Below are 20954 nucleotides of genomic sequence, written 5' to 3' on the forward strand. Positions count from 1 at the left end.
CCCCTGTGGATAAATAAAGTTAATATTCCTATATTAATAATACTTATTAACATTGTTATATATGATCCCTTTTATAGTATTATGCATAAGTCAAAAACCAACAAGATTTTTTTTTTTTTCACCATGTTTCCAGTTTTCTGCCTCAGGTCCAACAGAAACGTAAATAATGTACAAACTGAAAACACTAAATACTTTTGTGATCTATGTTCATTAGTTATGCATGTTTACAGAGCAGAAGTCACCTTTTTAATTCCAGCTGGAGAGATAGACATGTGTTTGTCTTTATTATTATTATTATTATTATTTTGTGCTGTTTTATTGGTTACTGTGTTATTTCTGTTTCTAAAGGCAGCAATAAATAACACTTTATTATCTAAAGAGTGTCCATGTGAATTTATGAAATAATAATTTTGTGAAATGGATAAATGCATAATAATCGTCATAATCATGAAATCGTGATTATTCCTCAGACAATAATCGTACCAACAAAATATATAATCGTTGCATCCCTATTATCAATACAATACATACTAATGTAAAATTATTTGTGCACAACCTAATTAATATTCACAAAGCTTCCCTTTTTTATGCTTTTGATATCAGTGATGCTCGTGAATGTAATTTTGCACAAACAATTCACACTAGTCTTATTTGTTGTGGTTGTTGTTTTTGTCCTTTTCCATTGTTAATGTGATTGATTTTCATTATTGTCTTTTATTATCGACATTATTGGACATATGCCGTCGATGCATCTGATAAAACTTTAAGCTTCTCGCATCTTTTCTTTTTCCAAACATCACAGCACAAGTTTCCAGCATCAGATCATAGAGAAGGATAAAAAAAGAGAAACATCTTCATTTTGATGATGACAAAATTAGCAAGCAGAAAGTTTCTTTGTCTGGCCGAATTATTTCAGGATATCAGAAAGTGATCTTTTCTTGTGTTTTGTCAAAGAGAGCGGTTTGATTGGGGTGTCAGGAATGGTGCGATAATGAGCTGTTAAATCTCTCGTAGCGCGGCATCAGAAGTGTGTTCTGTTTGGGAAGTGTGATGTTTTAAAAGATTCATCCAGCACTTTGACTTAATTAGATGTTATCTTTTGAGCAAATGACACTTGAACATAAAGGAGCGGCTGTGCTATGTGTGTGTGTGTGTGTGTGTGTGTGTGTGTGTGTCTGTGGGTTTAGGGGTAGGGTTGGTGTAGGGCAATAGAATATACGGTCTGTACAGTATAAAAACCATTACGCCTATGGGATGTCCCCACTTTTCACAAAAACAAACCTGTGTGAGTGTGTGTGTGTGAGAGTGTGTGTGTGTGTCTCTCTGTGTGTGTGTGTGTGTGTGTGTGATGGTGCAATAGTGCCATCTATAGCTGTACCTGCATGCAGCACATGTGAAGTTTCTCCTCTTCAGTTTTCTTCAGTATTATTGTCAGTAGAAAGGCCGTGTGTATGTATTGTGAGGATGTGCTGGAATTGTCTCAGGATTTCTTGTGTGTACACCGCAAAAAAGGCTTATCTTACTCAGTATTTTTGTCTTGTTTCTAGTCTAAATATCTAAAAATTCTTAAATTAAGATGTATTTACTAGGTAAGCAAAATGACAAGATATTTAGTCTTGTTTTTAGGGGAAAAAAAAAACTAAATTAAGTGCATTTTGCTTAAAACAAGTTAAATTATCTGCCAGTGGGGTAAATAAAATTCTTATGTCGTTTTGCTTATTGGGCCTTTTTCTTCTGAATTTCTTAAGAGTCTATGTTCAGTCCAAAGTATTATTTTCCCTAGAATGCTTTCTGTTTCTCTCTCTAAGGTGTTTTTGTTTACATGCTACAAGTTTATTTTACAGGCTTTATCAGTATTTCATAGTAATGCATCATCTCACAATATATTGCAGTACAAAATCACAACAATATAGTGACATTATCATTTAAAGGTCATCCAAAAATGTTTCAAAGTTTAGTTTGAATTTAGCTTCAAATATGGTGAACCCAGAAGGCCTCACAATTGAGCTTCGATGTTTAGTAATTATAATTAATCAATTAAAAATAAAATACAGTAATTAAAAAAAAAAAAAAATAATAATAATACTGAGATTTTCTGTCAAACATGGCAGTGTTTATTAATGGCCTAAATGTATGGAAATGAAAGAACTGTTTTTGCATACTTACTGTTTTTATTAGAAATCCTTTTGTTTTGTTTGGTTGCAGCGATCGGCAGATATACTTCTGAGGGGTTTTGAGAATAATAGAACAGATTAAATCTGCACACATCAAAAACACAGCTTGTGTGCCAGCAGTCCTTTCAAGATCTGTGAAGAAAACAGTGAAGTTTAATGGCAGAAAACAGAAGACAAATATCGACGGCTCTGTGTGAAATATAATGATCTGTGAGCAACAAAACATCACTGTCTTCTGCCTGTACTGTACGTGCACTGTACACATAATAACACATCCGTTACAGCAGGACAGTAGTTAAAACAATAATTACAGTGTTGATTAATCTAAATATAAATATAAATATAGAGTGCAACTACACGTACCAAAAATGCTCTTCTTTCTCTTACTATATTTTTTTAATCAATTTAGAATGTTTTAATTTTTATATTTTCCATTTTCATTGCAATTTTAAAGTTATAGTACTTGTGCTTTTTTGTTATTTATTTATTTATTTTTATTGCTTTGGCGCAATTTTCACAAGCAATTAGTACATTGTCAAAACTCTTAGCACTAATGTCACAACAGATCATCAAAAGTGCAGTTTTTTTAAACATGTCAGCGTATTTTCACTCGTCTCCGTACAATACACACAATCACAAAATATAATTTTTGATCATTTTCACTACACAAAATAAGTGTGTCATCGATATAAATGTTTCATTCACGGTAACTGCCGTCCATAAAGCTCTCACTATCAAACTTTTCCTTTGCATGACCTCTCATTCAGTTTAATACATTTGTCTATTAGTGAATCTAACTCATCTTAATAGTTAATCAGTGAATCATTTGGTGCATCTATAGATATAGATTCAATAGATATTTAGTTTCTATAGAACGTGATTGCAATTTAGGGATAACCAAATGCACTACAAGTGATTTATCTAAGATGATAACACACTGGATAAATACTTTTACAAACATTATTGATTTTATGTGAGATATGCTAGTTAGGTAATGTAAGTGTATTTTCTGACATGACCGTTATTGCCTGTATTACTGTAATTATTTCAGCAACAAAGGTGATTCGAAACATGAATCTTGCATGATAGTTTAACTGATTGTTAAAAGTACTAAACTGAAAGAAGATCATACTCAGGGCTTAAAGTTCTCCGGCGTGCAGCGTTTGGCTGCAGAAAAAAAAAATAGTCATACATTTAAAAACAAATCTTGTTGATTGATATCACTTTCGAGTCCATGAGTTCGCCGACCAATGGTATGAGAGGAGCACAGCTTTCACTCTCAACCAAACTAACATTACTAGCCAAATCATATCATGTCATCTCCATAAGAACGATATGATCGCCAGAACAAATTTACCGGGATTTTTGAAAAGGTCCTGAGTCACACATGGTCTATTAATGGTATCTTACCGGTAATTTACCAGTAAAGACTAAAGGCTAAACGTAGTTCTGTGTGGTATACCGGTTCATACCGAATACCGGTGTTTATTTTTGTTATGATATGAATTTTTTAAATACCGCAATACAACGTTGGGAACGCGACACTGTTTGAAAGGGGTCCCTTTTCACTGTTGCACTGTGGTGAGGGAACAGCTGTATGTGTTACTAAGCCTGAAAGTTCCGAAACTGAAGCTGTAGAACTAATAGAACATGATGACACAGAAGAACTCATCCACAATATCCACATTGACCGCCACAAATATCCACCGCCCCCTGCCATCAGCTCCCGCGTCTCACACACACGAGCGCGACTTTAGCACTAGATTTAGCAACTTTCAGACCCTTTTAGCGGCTTTTTTCCATAGAATATTCATACTGACAAACCTAGCGACTTTTTTGGATAAACCTTAGCTATGATTCAGTTGGAAGATTTCGCCAGTGCTGTCCCGCGAACTGAAAAAAAAAATCAGTTTGAATAAGGAAAGCGATAACTTTGCCATAGTATCCTTTCAAATGTTAAAGTTGCCAGTTATTGCATGCTTTGCATGTGCTGCCCCGCCCCCAGAAAAAAGTTCAGGCTCTGGATTTTTTTTTTGCTTTAACCCCTGCTGTTGTGTTTTGGTGATTAATTCAAATGTTCTCAATACATATCACAATGATCTTGTGTTCTGAAACAATGATTATGTGGAATGAAAATATGCGCAACTATAATGAAATCATAAGATTTGTACTAAGAGACTAAGTATAAGACTAAGAGATAAGTACTAGCTTTCCATTGATGTATGGTTTGTTAGGATAGGACAATATTTGGCTGAGATACAACTATTTGAAAATCTGGAATCTGAGGGTGCAAAAAAATCAAAATATTGAGAAAATCATCTTTAAAGTTGTCCAAATGAAGTTCTTAGCAATGCATATTACTAATCAAAAATTAAGTTTTGATATATTTACGGTAGGAAATTTATAAAATATCTTCATGGAACATGATCTTTACTTAATATCCTAATGATTTTTGGCATAAAAGAAAAATGTATAATTTTGACCCATACAATGTATTGTTGGCTATTGCTACAAATATACCTCAGCGACTTATGACTGCTTTTGTGCTCATGTAAAATCACATGTAAAATATCTTAATCTTAACGGCTGTGTTTTTCTTTTTGCTTGGCTGTATTTTCCTGTAACTATGGTAACTCAGTTCTTGTTATAAAAATAGTCTTAGTTGCTGACATGGCATTAAAAACTGTACAACTGCTGTGAAGAATTACTCCGTTTCTGTGCAGCCTTTGACTCTGGAGTTTGAGAGTTTGGAAGTGTGCATGAATAGTCATTGTGTTTGTGCAGGATGGTTATTTTCTCATGTCCTGAGATGCACCGAGCGCTCGATCACCTTCAAACGCTTGCTTCCGCCGGCGCGTGTAAGAAACACACACCAATCAGAGGCGGAGCTAAGCTGCTCTTTAAGGAGCCCCGCGGGCCCCGCTCCGGTATCGACAGACGAGCGTCCCTCGAGAGCGGGGTCCGACAGGCCCTCCAGTCCAAACACACCTTTGTTTTCTCTCCTCCGCTCCAACTTTCATCCAGCGGCTTCAGAAGGCCGTGTCCGGCGAGCTGCGGGCGTCCAGGTGGATTTCTCAAAAATCAAACCGTCTCTGATTACTTCCACATTACTGCTGAAAAAAAACATAAAAAGAAATGGATACCTTTAAACCTGCTTAATACATAAATGATGAGCTCTCGGGTCACTCCCAGGACGGCGGCGATCGATAGCGCAGCTAATAGAAGAGCGCTTTACCTGTGCGGGTTTGCCGCCGGAGGAACGTCTCATTAAATAACTCCAGCTGAAGCCACTGCCGCCACATTTATTTGATTACTGTCGACATGACATTTACATCACTGCGTCAGCCTCGATCCGTTCTGAATCAAACATTTGTTCTGCTTTTATTATTTCCCTAGTGAAAAATAAGTATTCGAAAGACATTTATTTCATGCTAAGTATGCTACAAATACATGTGCATATTTATGCACTTAATAAAAACATGTACTTTTGGTGTACTAAACTAAGTCTGCTAAAGTGGAACAACTAATTTAGTGCTTAATGCACTTTAATTGTGCAGAAGTAGTGCTGAAGTCCAACTAAAGATATACTGAAGTATATTAGATTGTGCTAAAGTGGAACTATTGCAAGGTACACTTTAAATATCTTGCATTTAAAGACCGATATTATTCAAAGATCATACAGTCATCAATATTGACATTAAAATGCATTTTAGGCTTAATATTAAGAAATGTGCATTGTGCAGAAGTAGTACTCCAAATAAAGTTTAATTATAATTTTATATCAGTAAGTCTCGAGCGATATGTCAGTAAATATGTTAATAGATTTGAACTATACTTAGTATGAAATAAATATATTTTAAATATATTACATTTTTACTAGGGTTTAAAGCAAAATAAAAAAAATAAAAATCTGTCATCATTTACTCAGCCTGATGTCGTTCCAAAAAGATACCATTGAAGTGTCATTAATATTTTAAATTAGTTTTTAGTTTTATATTTTTCATTCTCATTGTAATATTAAAGTTATAGTAATTAGTAGGGATGCACCGATACCGATACTGGCCTCCTGTACTCGTACTCGTACTCGTTAAAATGCCCTGTAATTTTATTAATGAAGAATGTGGCAAAGTCGTCAAATTATCACCCCTTCAATCAAAAAATACTGTCAACAGACAGAAAACAAACACACTTTCACCTTGTTTTTAAGAGTAAAATGTATAAATAAGGTGTTTAATTATGATTTTAATTGAAATCTACAGACACAAATAGATAAACTGCAATAAAATATGCACTTACATGTGTACTGTGAATGTTTTCTTTTCACTAGTCTGAAAGAAGAGACATGTTATGGAAGCAAAACAGACCAAAAGCTCAAAATTAGAAAACAGTGGTTTTGCCGGAAGTGTCTTGACTTAAGTAACTTTGAGTTCAATAAACAGTCTGGTGTAGTTTGTTTTCTTTGTCTTGTCTAAGATGCATTGGGAGAAGCATTTACAGAATCCTACAGTAAATGCATTTCAATTAAATATTAACTGAATTGTTAATAAGATCAAATTGTTGAATCAAATTGAATTGTTCTGAATTGGCTCTTTTTTAAAATTGAATCAAAGCCCAGTGAATTGTGCATTGAATTGATTCGTCCATGATGCAGAGGCCTAATTGTTAGTGAATAATGACTTAATGTCATTCTCTCCTCCATTCCAAAACTTCTTGTGATTTCAGAAGAGGCTTGTGTGCAGCGTGAAGATTCATCAGAAGTTCTTCTGTGTTTGTGGAACAAAATAATGGCACGCAGGGTTTGATTTCATATTTACACAGTGTGTGGTTGCTGTTTGTTTGCCTCATGGGAACAGCTGAACGAGACTCTGATCATGTCAGATGTGTGTGTGTAAAGGCACACACACACACACACAGTCCCAGTGCCAGATAAAGAGCGTAGCCTAAAGCTCTTGTAATTTGTTTGTATTTTCTGCCTAATGTAGTTTGCTCAATCTTGTTTAGTGCTGATGGAAAGCGATAGGCCTTATCTGGGTTTGCCAAAGGCATGAGCGTCTGACAGCGCTTGAGCGGCGTTCCAGCACTGATGCCGTGTTCATGTCTGAAGTTTGACCACCGGGATGAGCTGCACACACGGCTCGGAGGTCCTCCAGATTCACTGTTTGTGAGGATATCGTGGACGTACAGGAGAGATATATATTGGGAATGCACCGATATTGCAGCCTATAATCGGTATTGGCTGATAAAAGCACTGTCTGACATCAGCCGGTGGCTTTCATGAACAGCCGATGATCAGGGACGATTATATCCTGTCAATCAAAAGTGGGCAGAAAATACTGCAGCTCATACTGTGTAAAGAAAATGTCTCTTGTGTAGAATTTAGGGCAGTCAACACAGTACGCATTAACATAAGTTTGCTTAAACAAACAGCGCCATTAACTCAGGTTCCGTTTGACCCAGTGAATAACCTATAGTTCAAGCCAGGGTTGCCAGATCTGCGGTTTCCCTTCACCAAACATTATTTAAAGCACCTCTCATTCAATAATCACTAAGAGCTGTAATAGTAAAGTGAAACTTTCACTTTCACTAAAGTGGAAGAGACTCGTGCTGTCACGCCACATTCAAGAGTATCAAAACAGCATTAATTGTCTGAATTTTGTGATATTAGTTATAGCACAAAATGAACATGAGTTAATAACAACATATTACTGAAATGTATCATGTCTAATGAAATCACCCTATTTAAAATGTAATAAGTAGTGTAACTAGTTCAATTAGTTTATTAAAGTAATGTAACTAATTACATGAGAATGTAGAGTTGCGTCTGATTTGGTCATGGTGTCAGTGTGTGTTAGTGTTTATTTATCATCATGTTGCCTGAGGCCGGTGATATTTGTGTGACATTGACATGATATCACAGCGTCACTGGATCACTGTCTGCAGTTTGAACCTGCAGCTTCTCATCTATCGTCTCAGATCTTTGACTTGCTTTCCTCTCGTTCTTCAGGAGAAGGAGCATGTTGAGGCAGTATCTGTCGGGGCCATTCTGTCCGACTACCAGAGAGTACGTGTGGAAAATGTGTAAGTGGACCCTCTTTCTCTCTTGTTTCTCCTTTCCCTTTCTCACACATGAAGGACACTTAATAGACTCCAGTATGTCATTGGCACAACAATTAGCCAATATACCAATGCCTTGTGTCTAGCATGTTGAACCGTGCATCATTTTGGATGAATAAATTAATTAATCAAATTCATAAATGCTAATATGATCAGGAAGTCTTATATTTTGTAACTCTGTTTTTGCCATGAAGCTATCATCAGATGCTGATGTGGCATTAAAAGCTGTATTACTACATTACTACTAATGATCAAGTTTATTTGTCTCTCTGTTCTTCAAACTCAGCTCACTGACTAAACCCAAAGTGTTTGAAGTGTACCTATAAAATAAACACATTTATTGAACATTATCAAGCTAAACCCATGTGTGTTTTAAATCTATGTTTATTCAAAACCAAAATTTAGGGTCAGAAAGTTTTTTAATAGAAATCTCTTCTGCTCTAAGCTGCATTTATTTGATCATAAATGCAGTAAAAACAGTAATTGTAAAATATTACTACAGTTTAAAACAGCTGTTTTCTATGTGAATATCTGTTAAACTGTAATGTATTTCTGTGATGCGCAGCTGTATTTTCAGCATCATTACTCCAGTCTTCAGTGTCACATGATCTTCAGAAATCATTCTAATATGCTGATTTGCTGCTCAAGAAACATTTCTGATTATTATCAATGTTGAAAACAGTTGTGCTGCTGAATATTTTTGTGGAAACCGGGATACATTTTATTTTTCAGGATTCACAGATGAATAGAAAGTCTTTTGTAACATTATAAATGTCTTTACTGTCACTTTTGATCAATTTAATGCATCCTTGATGAATAAAAGTATGAATAAAAAAAAAAGCTCAAACTTTTAAACAATTGTACAGTGTAATTAATAATGAGATATGTCACGCTTTCATGCTCAAAGAATCTTGTTTTATGAAAAATCTGAATGCATAACTATATAATATTTGTAGAAGTGTCATTGAATGAAATTGCAATCGGCAGTTTCTTGAACACTGCTCTTGTCTTTCATTGGTCAGTCAAACAGAAAGTGCCGCCCCAAACTTCTTCTATAGGTTCTTTCAGACATTTGCTCAAACAAATCAATGTTGTGAAAGTGTCACAGAGTTTCACTCTTTAGGATGCCAAACTACCAGTGACTCTGAACATTAAACGGACACCGCAAACTCATTAAACATGCTGTGAATGTGTTTTTCACTTCGACGCAGCTCAGTCTTGGTCTCTGCAGCCGTTTTTCCTTCACTTGAGCTATCAGTCAGCTATTGTTCCTCCGCTGATACCGCGGGGTAAATGGTGTAACCCCCTCTGTATACCTGACAGCCTGTAATGGCTCGGGGCACGACCGTTTCGTGCTAATCGCCCTAATCACCCGAGCACTCAGTTTGACCTGTGACGCTGGCATTGAGCTTATTGTTAGTGTACATAATGACTTCATCCTAGGCTGGAAGATTGTTTATTGTGCATCTTTCAGCACAACATTTGTCTTTCTGTCAGTATGCTTTATATAGAGAGCTAATAATAGCCATAGATCGCGCTTTCTTTTTCCGTTTGCTCTGTTTTGTCAAACACCGTATATCAAATTTATCGACACAACTTCCTGAAGTTAACTTTTATTTGAACTGTTTTGGACTGCTGTCTTCTAAACGCGGCTGCGCTTCTCGTCCAGCGTGCAACTACCATGCGTTCTTACTCCGCCCATGTATTAAATGTGCGTCCTTGAAAGCACACAGTTTTCTAACGTGTTTGCTTTAACTTCTTAGGTAATATCAATGGTATGACATATTTAGATGCATCCGAAATTACAAAAACATATACATATATTTAATTGTTTGATCAAAATTATTGCTAGGGACAAGTTGGTAGTCGCTGGATATTGGTAGGGACATGTCCATAACGTCTCCCCACGTCTTATTCTACGACCCTGGTTTCTCTTATTTCGGCTTGACGCTGTGGTTCTTTCTGCAGGTGTGCAAGACTGCAGCTCCAGCCACTGGCGTACCTGTGGCGTCGAGACCAGGCCGAGCTGCTCAGAGAGATCATATCAAGTGGCCTCCAAGCCCTCCTCATCAAAGTGGCAGCGTACGGTGGGTGACAGGCAGGACTTAAGCAGTCCAGCTACCATTGAGGTTTTACAACGATCCTATTCTTAGACTTCTGACCTTCAGGTGACGCAGGGCTGAAACTAGTGTAAAACACAGAACAAATGTAATCATAAGTGACGTTAAGTAGGTTAAGTGATTTGACCACGACCACATACGTTTGAAACAGCACCATAAAATCTCACAACCTAACTTGATTGCAACATTTCTGTAACATCTCTGCAACATTACCGTAACATCTCTGTAGCACCGTAATATCTCTGTAGGATCACTATAACATCTCTGCAACGCCATTGTAACATCTCCGTAACATAATTGTAAAATCACTGTAACATCTTTGGAAAATCTCTGGATCATCAGTGTAACATTACTGTAACACACATTGGCAAGCAGCAACATAATAAAAGACACCTATATGCAATAAGTAGCTTAATGTATTAATAACAGACCAGAACGCATCAGCATAATCAATATAACAGTATGACAGAGTGGATCATTTACGAGTGTCAAGCACGGTCATCACATGCCCCATTATAGAATGTGTGTCACAGACTGTGTATTCAAACGTGGCTCATCCAGTTAGGATTTACAGTTGGGAAGTATTAGTTTTTTAATTATGATCTGATAAAACATAAAACTCTTATGACCTCTGTGTTGGTGAAGAAAGTTACCAAAAAAACTGCCATTCTGGCGGTGTCTACTCATAATCATAAAATGATTCATAAAAAGCAATGTTTCTTTTATCATCATTATTCCTGTATTTCACTCATGGTATTTTGCCATGTCCGGTCCTACATTATTTCAGCTGCAAAATTGCACTGAGCAATGGTAAATATGACCCTGTCTTAACACACATTTATGATTTCCTCTTTTTAAATTAACATCTGAGTGCTGTCTACCGGTGTCATTTTTAAAACTGCACATGAATGTCAAGGTACATGCTGCTAAAAAAATTAAAATAAAAATCTGCTAAAATTGCAGCTTGTCACTGGGGCAACACCCTTAAGATGACACCTTTGTACCTTATCTACCCCTAAAAGGTGCTTATTAGTACCATGAAGTAGTAATATGTGCCCTTAAGGTACTACTATGAAGTAAATAATGTGCAAAGACCCCAAAATGTTTTTTTTTATTTTCCTGAAAGTATGTGTTTATTTTGAAATGATGAATTTGTTTGTGGTTTACACTAATGGACTGTAGAGTGTTATAACCCAGTAGCTGTGCTACATGTAATGTTTATATTCAGTTTTAAAGCTTGAATGATTAGAATGTAAATGTGGAGTTGTAAATCTTCTGTCCCTTTCTATTATTTGAAGGGTTTAGGAAAAAATGAAATCGCATCATATGACCCCTTTAAATTTCACCCGACGCGGAAATGCTTGTCCAAATGAGCCCTGAGCGATCCGCCGGCACGGCTTACCTCCAAACCCCGACAGCAGCGCGGGCTCTTGACAAATCTTCCTCTAAAAGCAAATTCCCCACATGTCTGGAAGAGTGTAATTATGTGCACACACTGAGCTGTGTGTTTTCTGCTTGGCTACAGGTAGAAGAGAAGATGTTATCACCACTGGCTTTTCACCTGGCCTCAGGCGGCGGTAATTAGAAATGAGAGGGTTGGGATGGACTTACACTGCTTCGGGCCGTCGGGGAGCGCTGCAGTAATTGTGGCTTTCATGGGTTTCACGGGTCAGGGCCGCGGGCTGAGCTGCATGTGTGTGTTGGGTGACAGAGGTGTGTTATACATTCACATACACCACAGGTGGAAATACACACGCCTTAGAGGGCATGACGCGAGAAACTCGACTGTGTGATAAAATAACAGTTACAGTTACCTTTGTATTTCTGCCGAACAGCCACTGTACATGTATAGATTTAGAATATTTAATGCAAAAAATATTTAATTATTTTCTATGCACTAAACAATACAATATTTACCTACATTACATTCATACTGAAACGTTAAAATACAGAAATTTTGTAGAACATTTTTGAACGACACCAACTAGTTTTAAATCAGACTTTTGAATCAATCATGCAAACAATTTGAACTATTTCACAGAAATGAATAAAAATCATTGTGAGGTAACAATAAGGTTCAGTTCATTACCAGTAGTTAATGCTCTGTGTCCTAAAATAACAATGAAGATTTGTTTTGCAGCAATTTAGGAATATTCTATAATTCATATGTGACCCTGGACCACAAAACCCAGTCATAAGTGTCAAATTTTCAAAATTGAGATTTATGCATCATATGAAAGCTGAATAATAATCTTTCCATTGATGTATGGTTTGTTAGGATAGGACAATATTTGGCTGAGATACAACTATTTGAAAATCTGGAATCTGAGGGTGCAAAAAAATCAAAATATTGAGAAAATCATCTTTAAAGTTGTTCAAATGAAGTTCTTAGCAATACATATTACTAATCAAAAATTAAGTTTTGATATATTTACGGTAGGAAATTTACTAAATATCTTCATGGAACATGATTTTTACTTAATATCCAAATGATTTTTGGGATAAAAGAAAAATCTATAATTGTGACCCATACAATGTATTGTTGGCTATTGCTACAAATATACCTCAGCGACTTAACACTGCTTTTGTGCTCCAGGGACACACATTATCTCATGCTTGTTCACAGTACAATACAATGTTAAAAATGTAGAAATGAACACTGCTGCAAACGGCGTGAACAAATTGTCTTTAATTTAAACTCACTGTAAATGGGTTCCCATTGTGAATTTATCATGGTGCCCACGCATTTGGCATCTGCTCACTCGTCACCGGCGATGAGCGGCGATATAAATTATAATCCGGTAATAACACTTGAAGGAGGATTGTGGGTAATCGCAAGGTTGACAGAAGACATTCGAACCAGTTTAAAGGAGGGGATCTGTTGTTACGAGACAGCTGCCCACACAACACGCAAAGTTGAAGTCGAAGAAAATCTCTCCTCGACGTTTGTGCCAACAAGTTTCTCTCTGTAGTCATGTCAGAAACCAGAGCAGAACTTCTCAGCGATCGCTCACCACCTCTGTGCAGCCGAGCGGAAATAATTGGCTGGTAAATACAGCAGCGTCAGATATTCATGTAATTAGTTAATTGGTTGATTTGTGTGGGTGAGGATGGCCAGACGCGGTGTTGTTTCCAGCAGTTAATTGGATGACAGTTCCTGTAGAAATTGGCTTGTGTGAAGTTGAAAGGCCTGTTTACGGTGTTGCTGCTTTCCTTTTTTAATGCCTGGTTTATAAATTTATTTTCTGCAATTATACGGGCTCTTTCGGCATGAACTTTTCCACTCAAATTGTTGGCATTATATTCTTATTATTTAAATGCACACAGCCCTTTCCTCAACATGTGGTTTAGCATTTTTGTGCAAATCTTGTTATAATCTGCTAGTGCAGCATTTCTTAACGGGGCATTCAGAGAATATCAGGGGGCGCTGGATGGAAGCGGTATTTCTAAAAACTGGGTGTTGAGATCTTATATAGTACTTATACAGGAATCACACCAAAAAAGGTCATCCGAGATCAGGATGAGTTTGTTTCTTCATCAGGTTTGTATGAGGATGAACACATTTTCCTTTAAAGGGATAGTTAACTCAAAAATGAAAATTCCGTCATCATTTATCCTAATTTTCCTACAAACCTATATGACTTTCTTTCTTCTGTAGAACACACCAAGTTGATATTTTGAGAAATATGGTGCATTGGTGTATTTTTTTTCTCTATACAATGGAGGTCAATGGTCACCAAAGTGAGTTAGCTACTGACATTCTTGAAAACATACTTTATATTTCACAGAAGACGATAAGTCATACAGGATTTAAACTATGTGATTGAATGTATGTTGTAAATGTTACAGAAACAAAGCCTTGAATTGGCTTTAGTCCTGTTGCACTATAATCATAATTTGCTGTTGGTGTTTATGGGACAAAAAGCAATACGATTTTGAGATTGGTGCATTTAAGAGTAACAGTAAAGTGACACATTCCCAGCTTGATTCATAAGCGATCAATCACACGACAAAACGAGTCTGTGTTTCATTATGAGCTGATCCAGATCCACATATCTCCACAGGATCTCACTCAGTGTCTCTTTATAAACGTTCATAAGTGTCATTATGAATAGCTTTATACTCTTCGTAAACATCATAAGTCAGTCATGCATTGAGCAGAAGTGTTATATTCGGTTTAATGTGCTTAATGATTTATTACTGCTTTTATGTTTTCTATATTCAGGTTATAAGACTGTCAGTGTTAACAGGCGGTGATAAACATCAGTTGAGGTTATAATTGCAGCTTCATTCCCTTTATTGCATAAAAAGATTAAATCTCCGATGTGCCTGCTGAATTGTATTCGTGGTACGGCTATTATTCCTCACACAGCTGTTGAATTTCAGATAAGAGCTCGAACAAATTTTCCGATCTCTCTTAATCTCAGCATCTCGTGTGTGTTCGTGCACACGCTCTCTTTCCAAAGCTCTGGCTCACACGCTCACAGATCAGGTGATAGCACAGAGCTATTGTTTCGCTCAGGTCTTTGAGAGCATTGTTCAAACGATAGATAGCTCACCTTCCAGCGCGAGATGCTGATTTCATCCATTCTAAAGCTAAAATGTTCCCCAACATGAATCCAATTTTCCTGGCGTTCCTCTCTGAAGGCAGGGATTAAAGGCGAGCTGTCAGTCTGTGCTCCTCAGATCCGGAGAACCGTCACCGCTCTGATGCTCTCAGCGTCTCTCGCCGCTATCTGGAATCTGTGCGCTTTAATTCACCTCTGCGCTCAGTAGCAGATTTGGTTCACATTAAGCATGCAGGCAGGGCATTGGCGCTTTGACTGTTTAATGATGCCGTTTGCGATACTGGAGTCTCATTGATAAGGTGAGGATTGCTCAGATGAGACTGATACTGAGCTTTCTCAAACTTTAGTTCACTCAAGACTGCAAGGTCCTGGAGGGGCAGTCGGTTTTCTCTTTTATTATTTCTGTAATTATAATCTAGCGTCTAATAATGTAAACATTTTCCAACCCGAATGACTTGCCTTCTTCAATGAAACCCGAAAGGAGAATTTTTTTTAGAACATCCCAGTTGCTCTTTTCACAATTTATTCTTTTTTTGTGGTTTGTATTTATGCATGTGTATTTTATTCACATCTTATTTTATTATCTGTGTGTTGTTGTTGTCTCCGTGTACTGGAAGCTTGTGACACTATAACAAATTCCTTGTATGTGCAAACATACTTGGCAATAAAGCTCTTTCTAATTCTGATTCTGATTCTATACAATGACAGACTGAACAGAAACACAAAAACAAAAACACGAGAGCGAGTAAGCAATGATCTGTCCGTTTTAAACATGACCTGTTAATTATTGTATGTTAAGACAATTATTTTACATGCTTTCTGAAATGTTATGTTTAAATATAAAAAATTCAGTATGCACTCATTTGCATAAATCTCCAGAACAGATATCTGAACATTGGATAAAGCCAGGCTCAAAATTCCTGTTTGGTTTTGTTGACCTATTAGAGATTTTCCAGACGAGGTTTTAAATTTATTTTTTAACATGCTAGAAAAACAATAGTTTTTCAGCATGTTTTTAGGAGTATAAATCAGTGTGAATGATATATGAACATAAAAACCCTCAGTAAAAGCCTTCAGAGTATAGTTAGGAACAAAACTGTAAAGTTTGGTGTATGCAAGTGCTGCTGAAGTGGAGAAACAAACTCTTTAAAGATTGATTGGACTGAATTAAAATCTTTAGACGCAAATAGATAAAGTGCAGTAGAATAGACACTTAAATGTGTATTTTGGATGTTTTCTTTCCGCTAGTCTGAAAGAAGACATGATATCGAAGCAAAACAGACCTTCACATCTCTGGCAGTATAGTAAGAACTAGTGACCTAAAAAGAATTTGCTCTAATTTGAAGCTCATGAAATCTAATGCAAAACTTGAAAATCCATTTGTGCCCAGTTCACTGGCTTGGAAGTTGACTGGATTGAATTTCAGTTTTATAGGATAATAATAAGTTAAAGACTTTTTGCAGGCATATCGCTCCTTGGGGCCCTGCTTGGACTCTGCTTGTCTAAAGGGCAGCAAGGATTGACACGCAGGCAGATGAATGGAGCTTGGACTGGGCTTATTTGTGTTTAATGTGCCATAAGGGGCTGAGGTAATTAGCTTTAGGTCAGGTAGTAAAACAGGTGCAGATGAATGAACATCGTGCAGCTCATGTAAAAGAGAGCGCATGACTGCGGCTAGTCTTGGCTGTCTGAATATTTTAGGCCTGCATGGACGTAGTTGGTCCAGATCTGCTATATTCACTTGGTTTCAGATGTTCGGTATGTCAGCAATGGCACAGAAATCTTTAACATGAACAATGACGATGCACAATACAGTGATAAATCCAAGGGCTGTCAAGCGTTTAAAATGTTTAATCTAATAAATTATGTGATGTGCCAATTAATTAACCAAATTAATCGCAAATTAACTGCACATCAATTACCCCCAAAAGATCAATTAAAGACATTGTGTTAGATGAGAAAAGCATTGAATAGACATTACAGAAAGTAGCTTTGGAAACAAATAGTTTGATTCAGCATTGCATAAATAATGATAATGAATGGTTATAAAAGTTTTTTAAATGAATATTGAAATAAGACATTTTTTTTTTTAATAAAATGAAACTAAATGCGCCAGTAGGTGGCAGCAAGACACTGAGTCATTGAATAATTTATTTAACCAATCCATTCAAACAACTGATTTGTTCAAAAATGAAGCAAGCGACTGTCTTTATGAATGAGTCACGGAATCATTGTTTCACTTGATTCATTTAAAACCGCAGATTCATTCAGTAAATCACCGCTGTGTTGCTCGGAGACTCACAACAGTTTTGCGTTGTCCTGCATCGTGCATCGTAAGATGACATACAGGTCTAGGCAGGTGCATTATATTTTCTATAATTAATCACAATAAATAAATACCAACATTCTAATTATGCTTTTGCCTTGATTCAGGTTCACCGTACACTGATTCGCTTTAAAGGGAACTAGGGAGTGGAATGAGACACACCCAGATACACGATACAGCTTTTTTATTTTATTTGCATATATTCTTCTTGCATCCAAGCTATCAAATTATGCTGTGCTTCATCCTTTATTTAAAATCAAGACATTAATGAACATATTATAAAACAGACTCTCTCTTAGCAGTTTGAAATCAATCTTTAGGATTTGTTTAAAAGGCATGACTAATTAAAAAGGATATTTAAATAGGATTGAATTTTAATGGTGTTCTTTCTCCCTGTTACCTTTGTGTGGGGTTAACATGAGAGGAGAGGAGATTAGATATTCTCACACTAATTATGAGCGGTGTTCCCCAGGGGCGGGTAATGGGGCCGCTCTCGTTCTCATTGATCCCCTGCAGATCAGCGGCATCCGAGTGCAGCTCGCCGCTCCAGCATGCTGGTCTGAAAACACACCGTCTAAAGTTCAGCTTTCCCTCAGGGCTTGTGGTTTGGACCCTTGACCTCTGAGGTTAGGCAGGAAGAGCAAGCCTTTCACCACACGGCGGTTCGCTCTAGCGGTAGGCGCCAATCATGAGAGGCAGGGAAAATATGGGTTTGTGTTATGTTGGGTTGTTGTGGTTTGTAGTGAGAAGTGGTAAGAGTTTAACCCCTTGATAGACTGGAGATGTTTGTACAAGGGTTGTAGTATTTTGCAGGGGTTGGCTACTTTATGGCACTTTCCACAAACAGGGTAAAGATTGATTTTATAGTATATTTTTAAAACCAATAAAGGTGTGAGTCCTCTGTTCTGTTGCAGAGTTTCCCAAACTGATTTGTGAGAGAACTAAAATTTAAAAAATTTAATAAATATAAAATAAAAACAATCAAAATAGAATACTAAAAAATATAAAATATTTGTTCACCTTCATGTTATGACATCAGAAAACTGTGAACATGTAAATGTGTTGTTAAATGATTGAAATATTAACCTAAAATCTAATTTCAAGTAAATATTGTGCCTCAAAAGGAGTTCGGCTGAAAAAACCCAAAAGAATCCCTGATCTACTGATTCATCATTTTGCAGTGTCATCATTTTGTAGAATAGATAGTCAGTTCATTGTATAAAATATTTTAATGAACAAAAAAAAAGTAATCTTCAGCACTGGCCCACTTTTTGCATGCAGCTCTGTTTCTGTACGATGGACTCATATTCAAACAGTAGCTTTCCATAAAATACTGACATATGCCAAAATAGAAAATATATTCATATAGTATGGAAGGTTGGTCTAATTATTTTTTTCCTCATTTTTACAATAATTGTGGACTGCATTCATTGAATTCAGTTCAACCAGTGTACTTTATTACCAATGGTGTTGGTATTTAAAACTAAAAGCTGTATAGTGCTTTTCACAATGCGCACTGTTTGAAAGCAGCTTTACTGAAAATCATGATGTTAATGTTTACAATATCCTAATATCTTCATGCCTTATAGCCACATTCAGCAGATTGCAGCTAAAAAAACTAATTGCCTAACTAAAATACTAAAATAACTAAAATTAAAACTGAAATAAAAATTGATGAAAATTATATGGGCTTAAAAAATAAGAAAAATGACAAAAACACAACAAAATATTTTAACTAAAATTAAAATGGAAACAGAAAATTTAAAATAAATAAAAATAATAAAAGTAATTCAAAATATTAATAAAACTATAGTAGTATCTCAATGATACTAAAATAACCCTGGCACATTTTGTGACAATATAATCATGCAGACAAGATTTGCTGTATCATGTGACCCTGCAGCACAAAAGCAGTGTTAAGTCGCTGGGGTATATTTGTAGCAATAACCAACAATACATTGTATGGGTCAAAATTATACATTTTTCTTTTATGCCAAAAATCATTAGGATATTAAGTAAAGATCATGTTTCATGAAGATATTTTGTACATTTCCTACCGTAAATATATCAAAACTTAATGTTTGATTAGTAATATGCATTGCTAAAAACTTCATTTGGACAACTTTAAAGATGATTTTCTCAATATTTAGATTTTTTTGCACCCTCAGATTCCAGATTTTCAAATAGTTGTATCTCAGCCAAATATTGTCAGATCCTAACAAACCATACATCAATGGTAAGCTTATTTCTTATAAAGCTTATATATTGAATACTATCAGACATGACTCGTGTAGCTTGGTGGATCTGACGAGGAAGCATGCAGTCGGTGATGGTGAAGGCTGCTATGATGAGGCGGATGATCAATTAACCTTACATCAATGGAAAGCTTATTTAATCAGCTTTTATATGATGTATAAATCTTAATTTAAAAAGATTTACCCTTATGACTGGTGTTGTGGTCCAGGATCACATATAGCATGTATTGCTTTACTGTATATGAATTTACTGTATGTATTTTTCTTTAATTGGTGGGAAATTTAAGTTTATCAGTAACCTCAAACATTTGGTTTTTAACTACTAATATTTTATACATTTTATGTATAAATCATATATTTACTGCATTTAGTAATTTCTCAAATTTTGGTATTACACACTGCATTTTGGTAACTGCAGAGGTTTAAAATAAACCGTCTGATATAATAAGTTTAGCCTTAGTTTGCTTGAGGTTGAAGATCATTTTCTGAAGGATCAGCAGCTTCTTGCAGTGATCATTCGCTAAAAAAAACACACCATGGTAGGAAAGCATATTACTCTACTCATGGAAAGTTCCTTATGTGTTTGAGTCTGTCCTGTGGATGCTCTGCGTTTGATTATGTTTGTTTGTTGATTATGTCTGTGTGTTGCAGTTGGTCATGATATGAATAGCCCGTGTGTTTGTTTATGAAGGATGGATATAAAGACTTGTTTACAGAGAGAGGCAGATCATAACCAGGTGGCAGTGCATTCATGATGCATTTCTAATGACATGCTGAGCTCTTTTCAGACAGATGCATGTTGACCTGCAGCTCTCAGACGCTGAAGCTCTGTGTACATGAGTCTCTGTCACTGATCAGCTCTTGTGTTGTGTGTCTGGCAGGCCTGGATCCAGAGAGACATTTAGGAAAATCCCTGGCGGAGATGGAAGCGTATCTGCACGAGGTCAGAGACGCACAAATACTTCTGTCAGAAAGTAAACCACCTTCAGCTGCTTCTGCTTCAGCTTTCAGCTCAAGTGTTTCATTATGACAAGCTGTTTTGACATTTCTTCTGAATCATCGTTATATTGTTCTTTTAGATTTAGTCCATTATTGAAAAGAACCAAATGAGATGCAACATCTTTGTATAGGACTTTATTTATTGCAAATTTACATCAACTCATGACTATTTAATATACAGTTTTTTTTTTATATACTTTTTTGCTCTCCAAGGTTGCATTTATTTGATTAAAAAACAAAATGGGGGAAAAAACTGTAACTCATATAAATCAAATATAATTTCGTAAATTGCATAAACAAATTATGAGCAAAACAGCATCACGAATTTATGCATAGCCGAATCACCATTCACACAGATTGCCTTTAAAAACATAAGAGACGCAGTGAAAAGGAATAAA

The 20954-nt window shown here is 36.2% G+C and overlaps 1 protein-coding gene across 1 annotated transcript in view; it reads left to right on the top strand.

The window, feature by feature from the left end:
- Nucleotides 1-20954, top strand: part of LOC107724237 (diphthine--ammonia ligase-like) — an 85021-nt gene that overhangs the window by 5150 nt on the left and 58917 nt on the right. The window contains exons 4-6 of the mRNA XM_016533072.1: nt 8179-8252; nt 10257-10375; nt 20439-20500. Coding sequence (XP_016388558.1) covers nt 8179-8252; nt 10257-10375; nt 20439-20500 — 255 coding nt within the window. The remainder of the gene's footprint in view (nt 1-8178; nt 8253-10256; nt 10376-20438; nt 20501-20954) is intronic.

Source organism: Sinocyclocheilus rhinocerous, unplaced genomic scaffold (genome assembly GCF_001515625.1).
Source record: "Sinocyclocheilus rhinocerous isolate Xijiao unplaced genomic scaffold, SAMN03320098_v1.1 scaffold365, whole genome shotgun sequence".
Lineage (NCBI taxonomy): Eukaryota > Metazoa > Chordata > Actinopteri > Cypriniformes > Cyprinidae > Sinocyclocheilus > Sinocyclocheilus rhinocerous.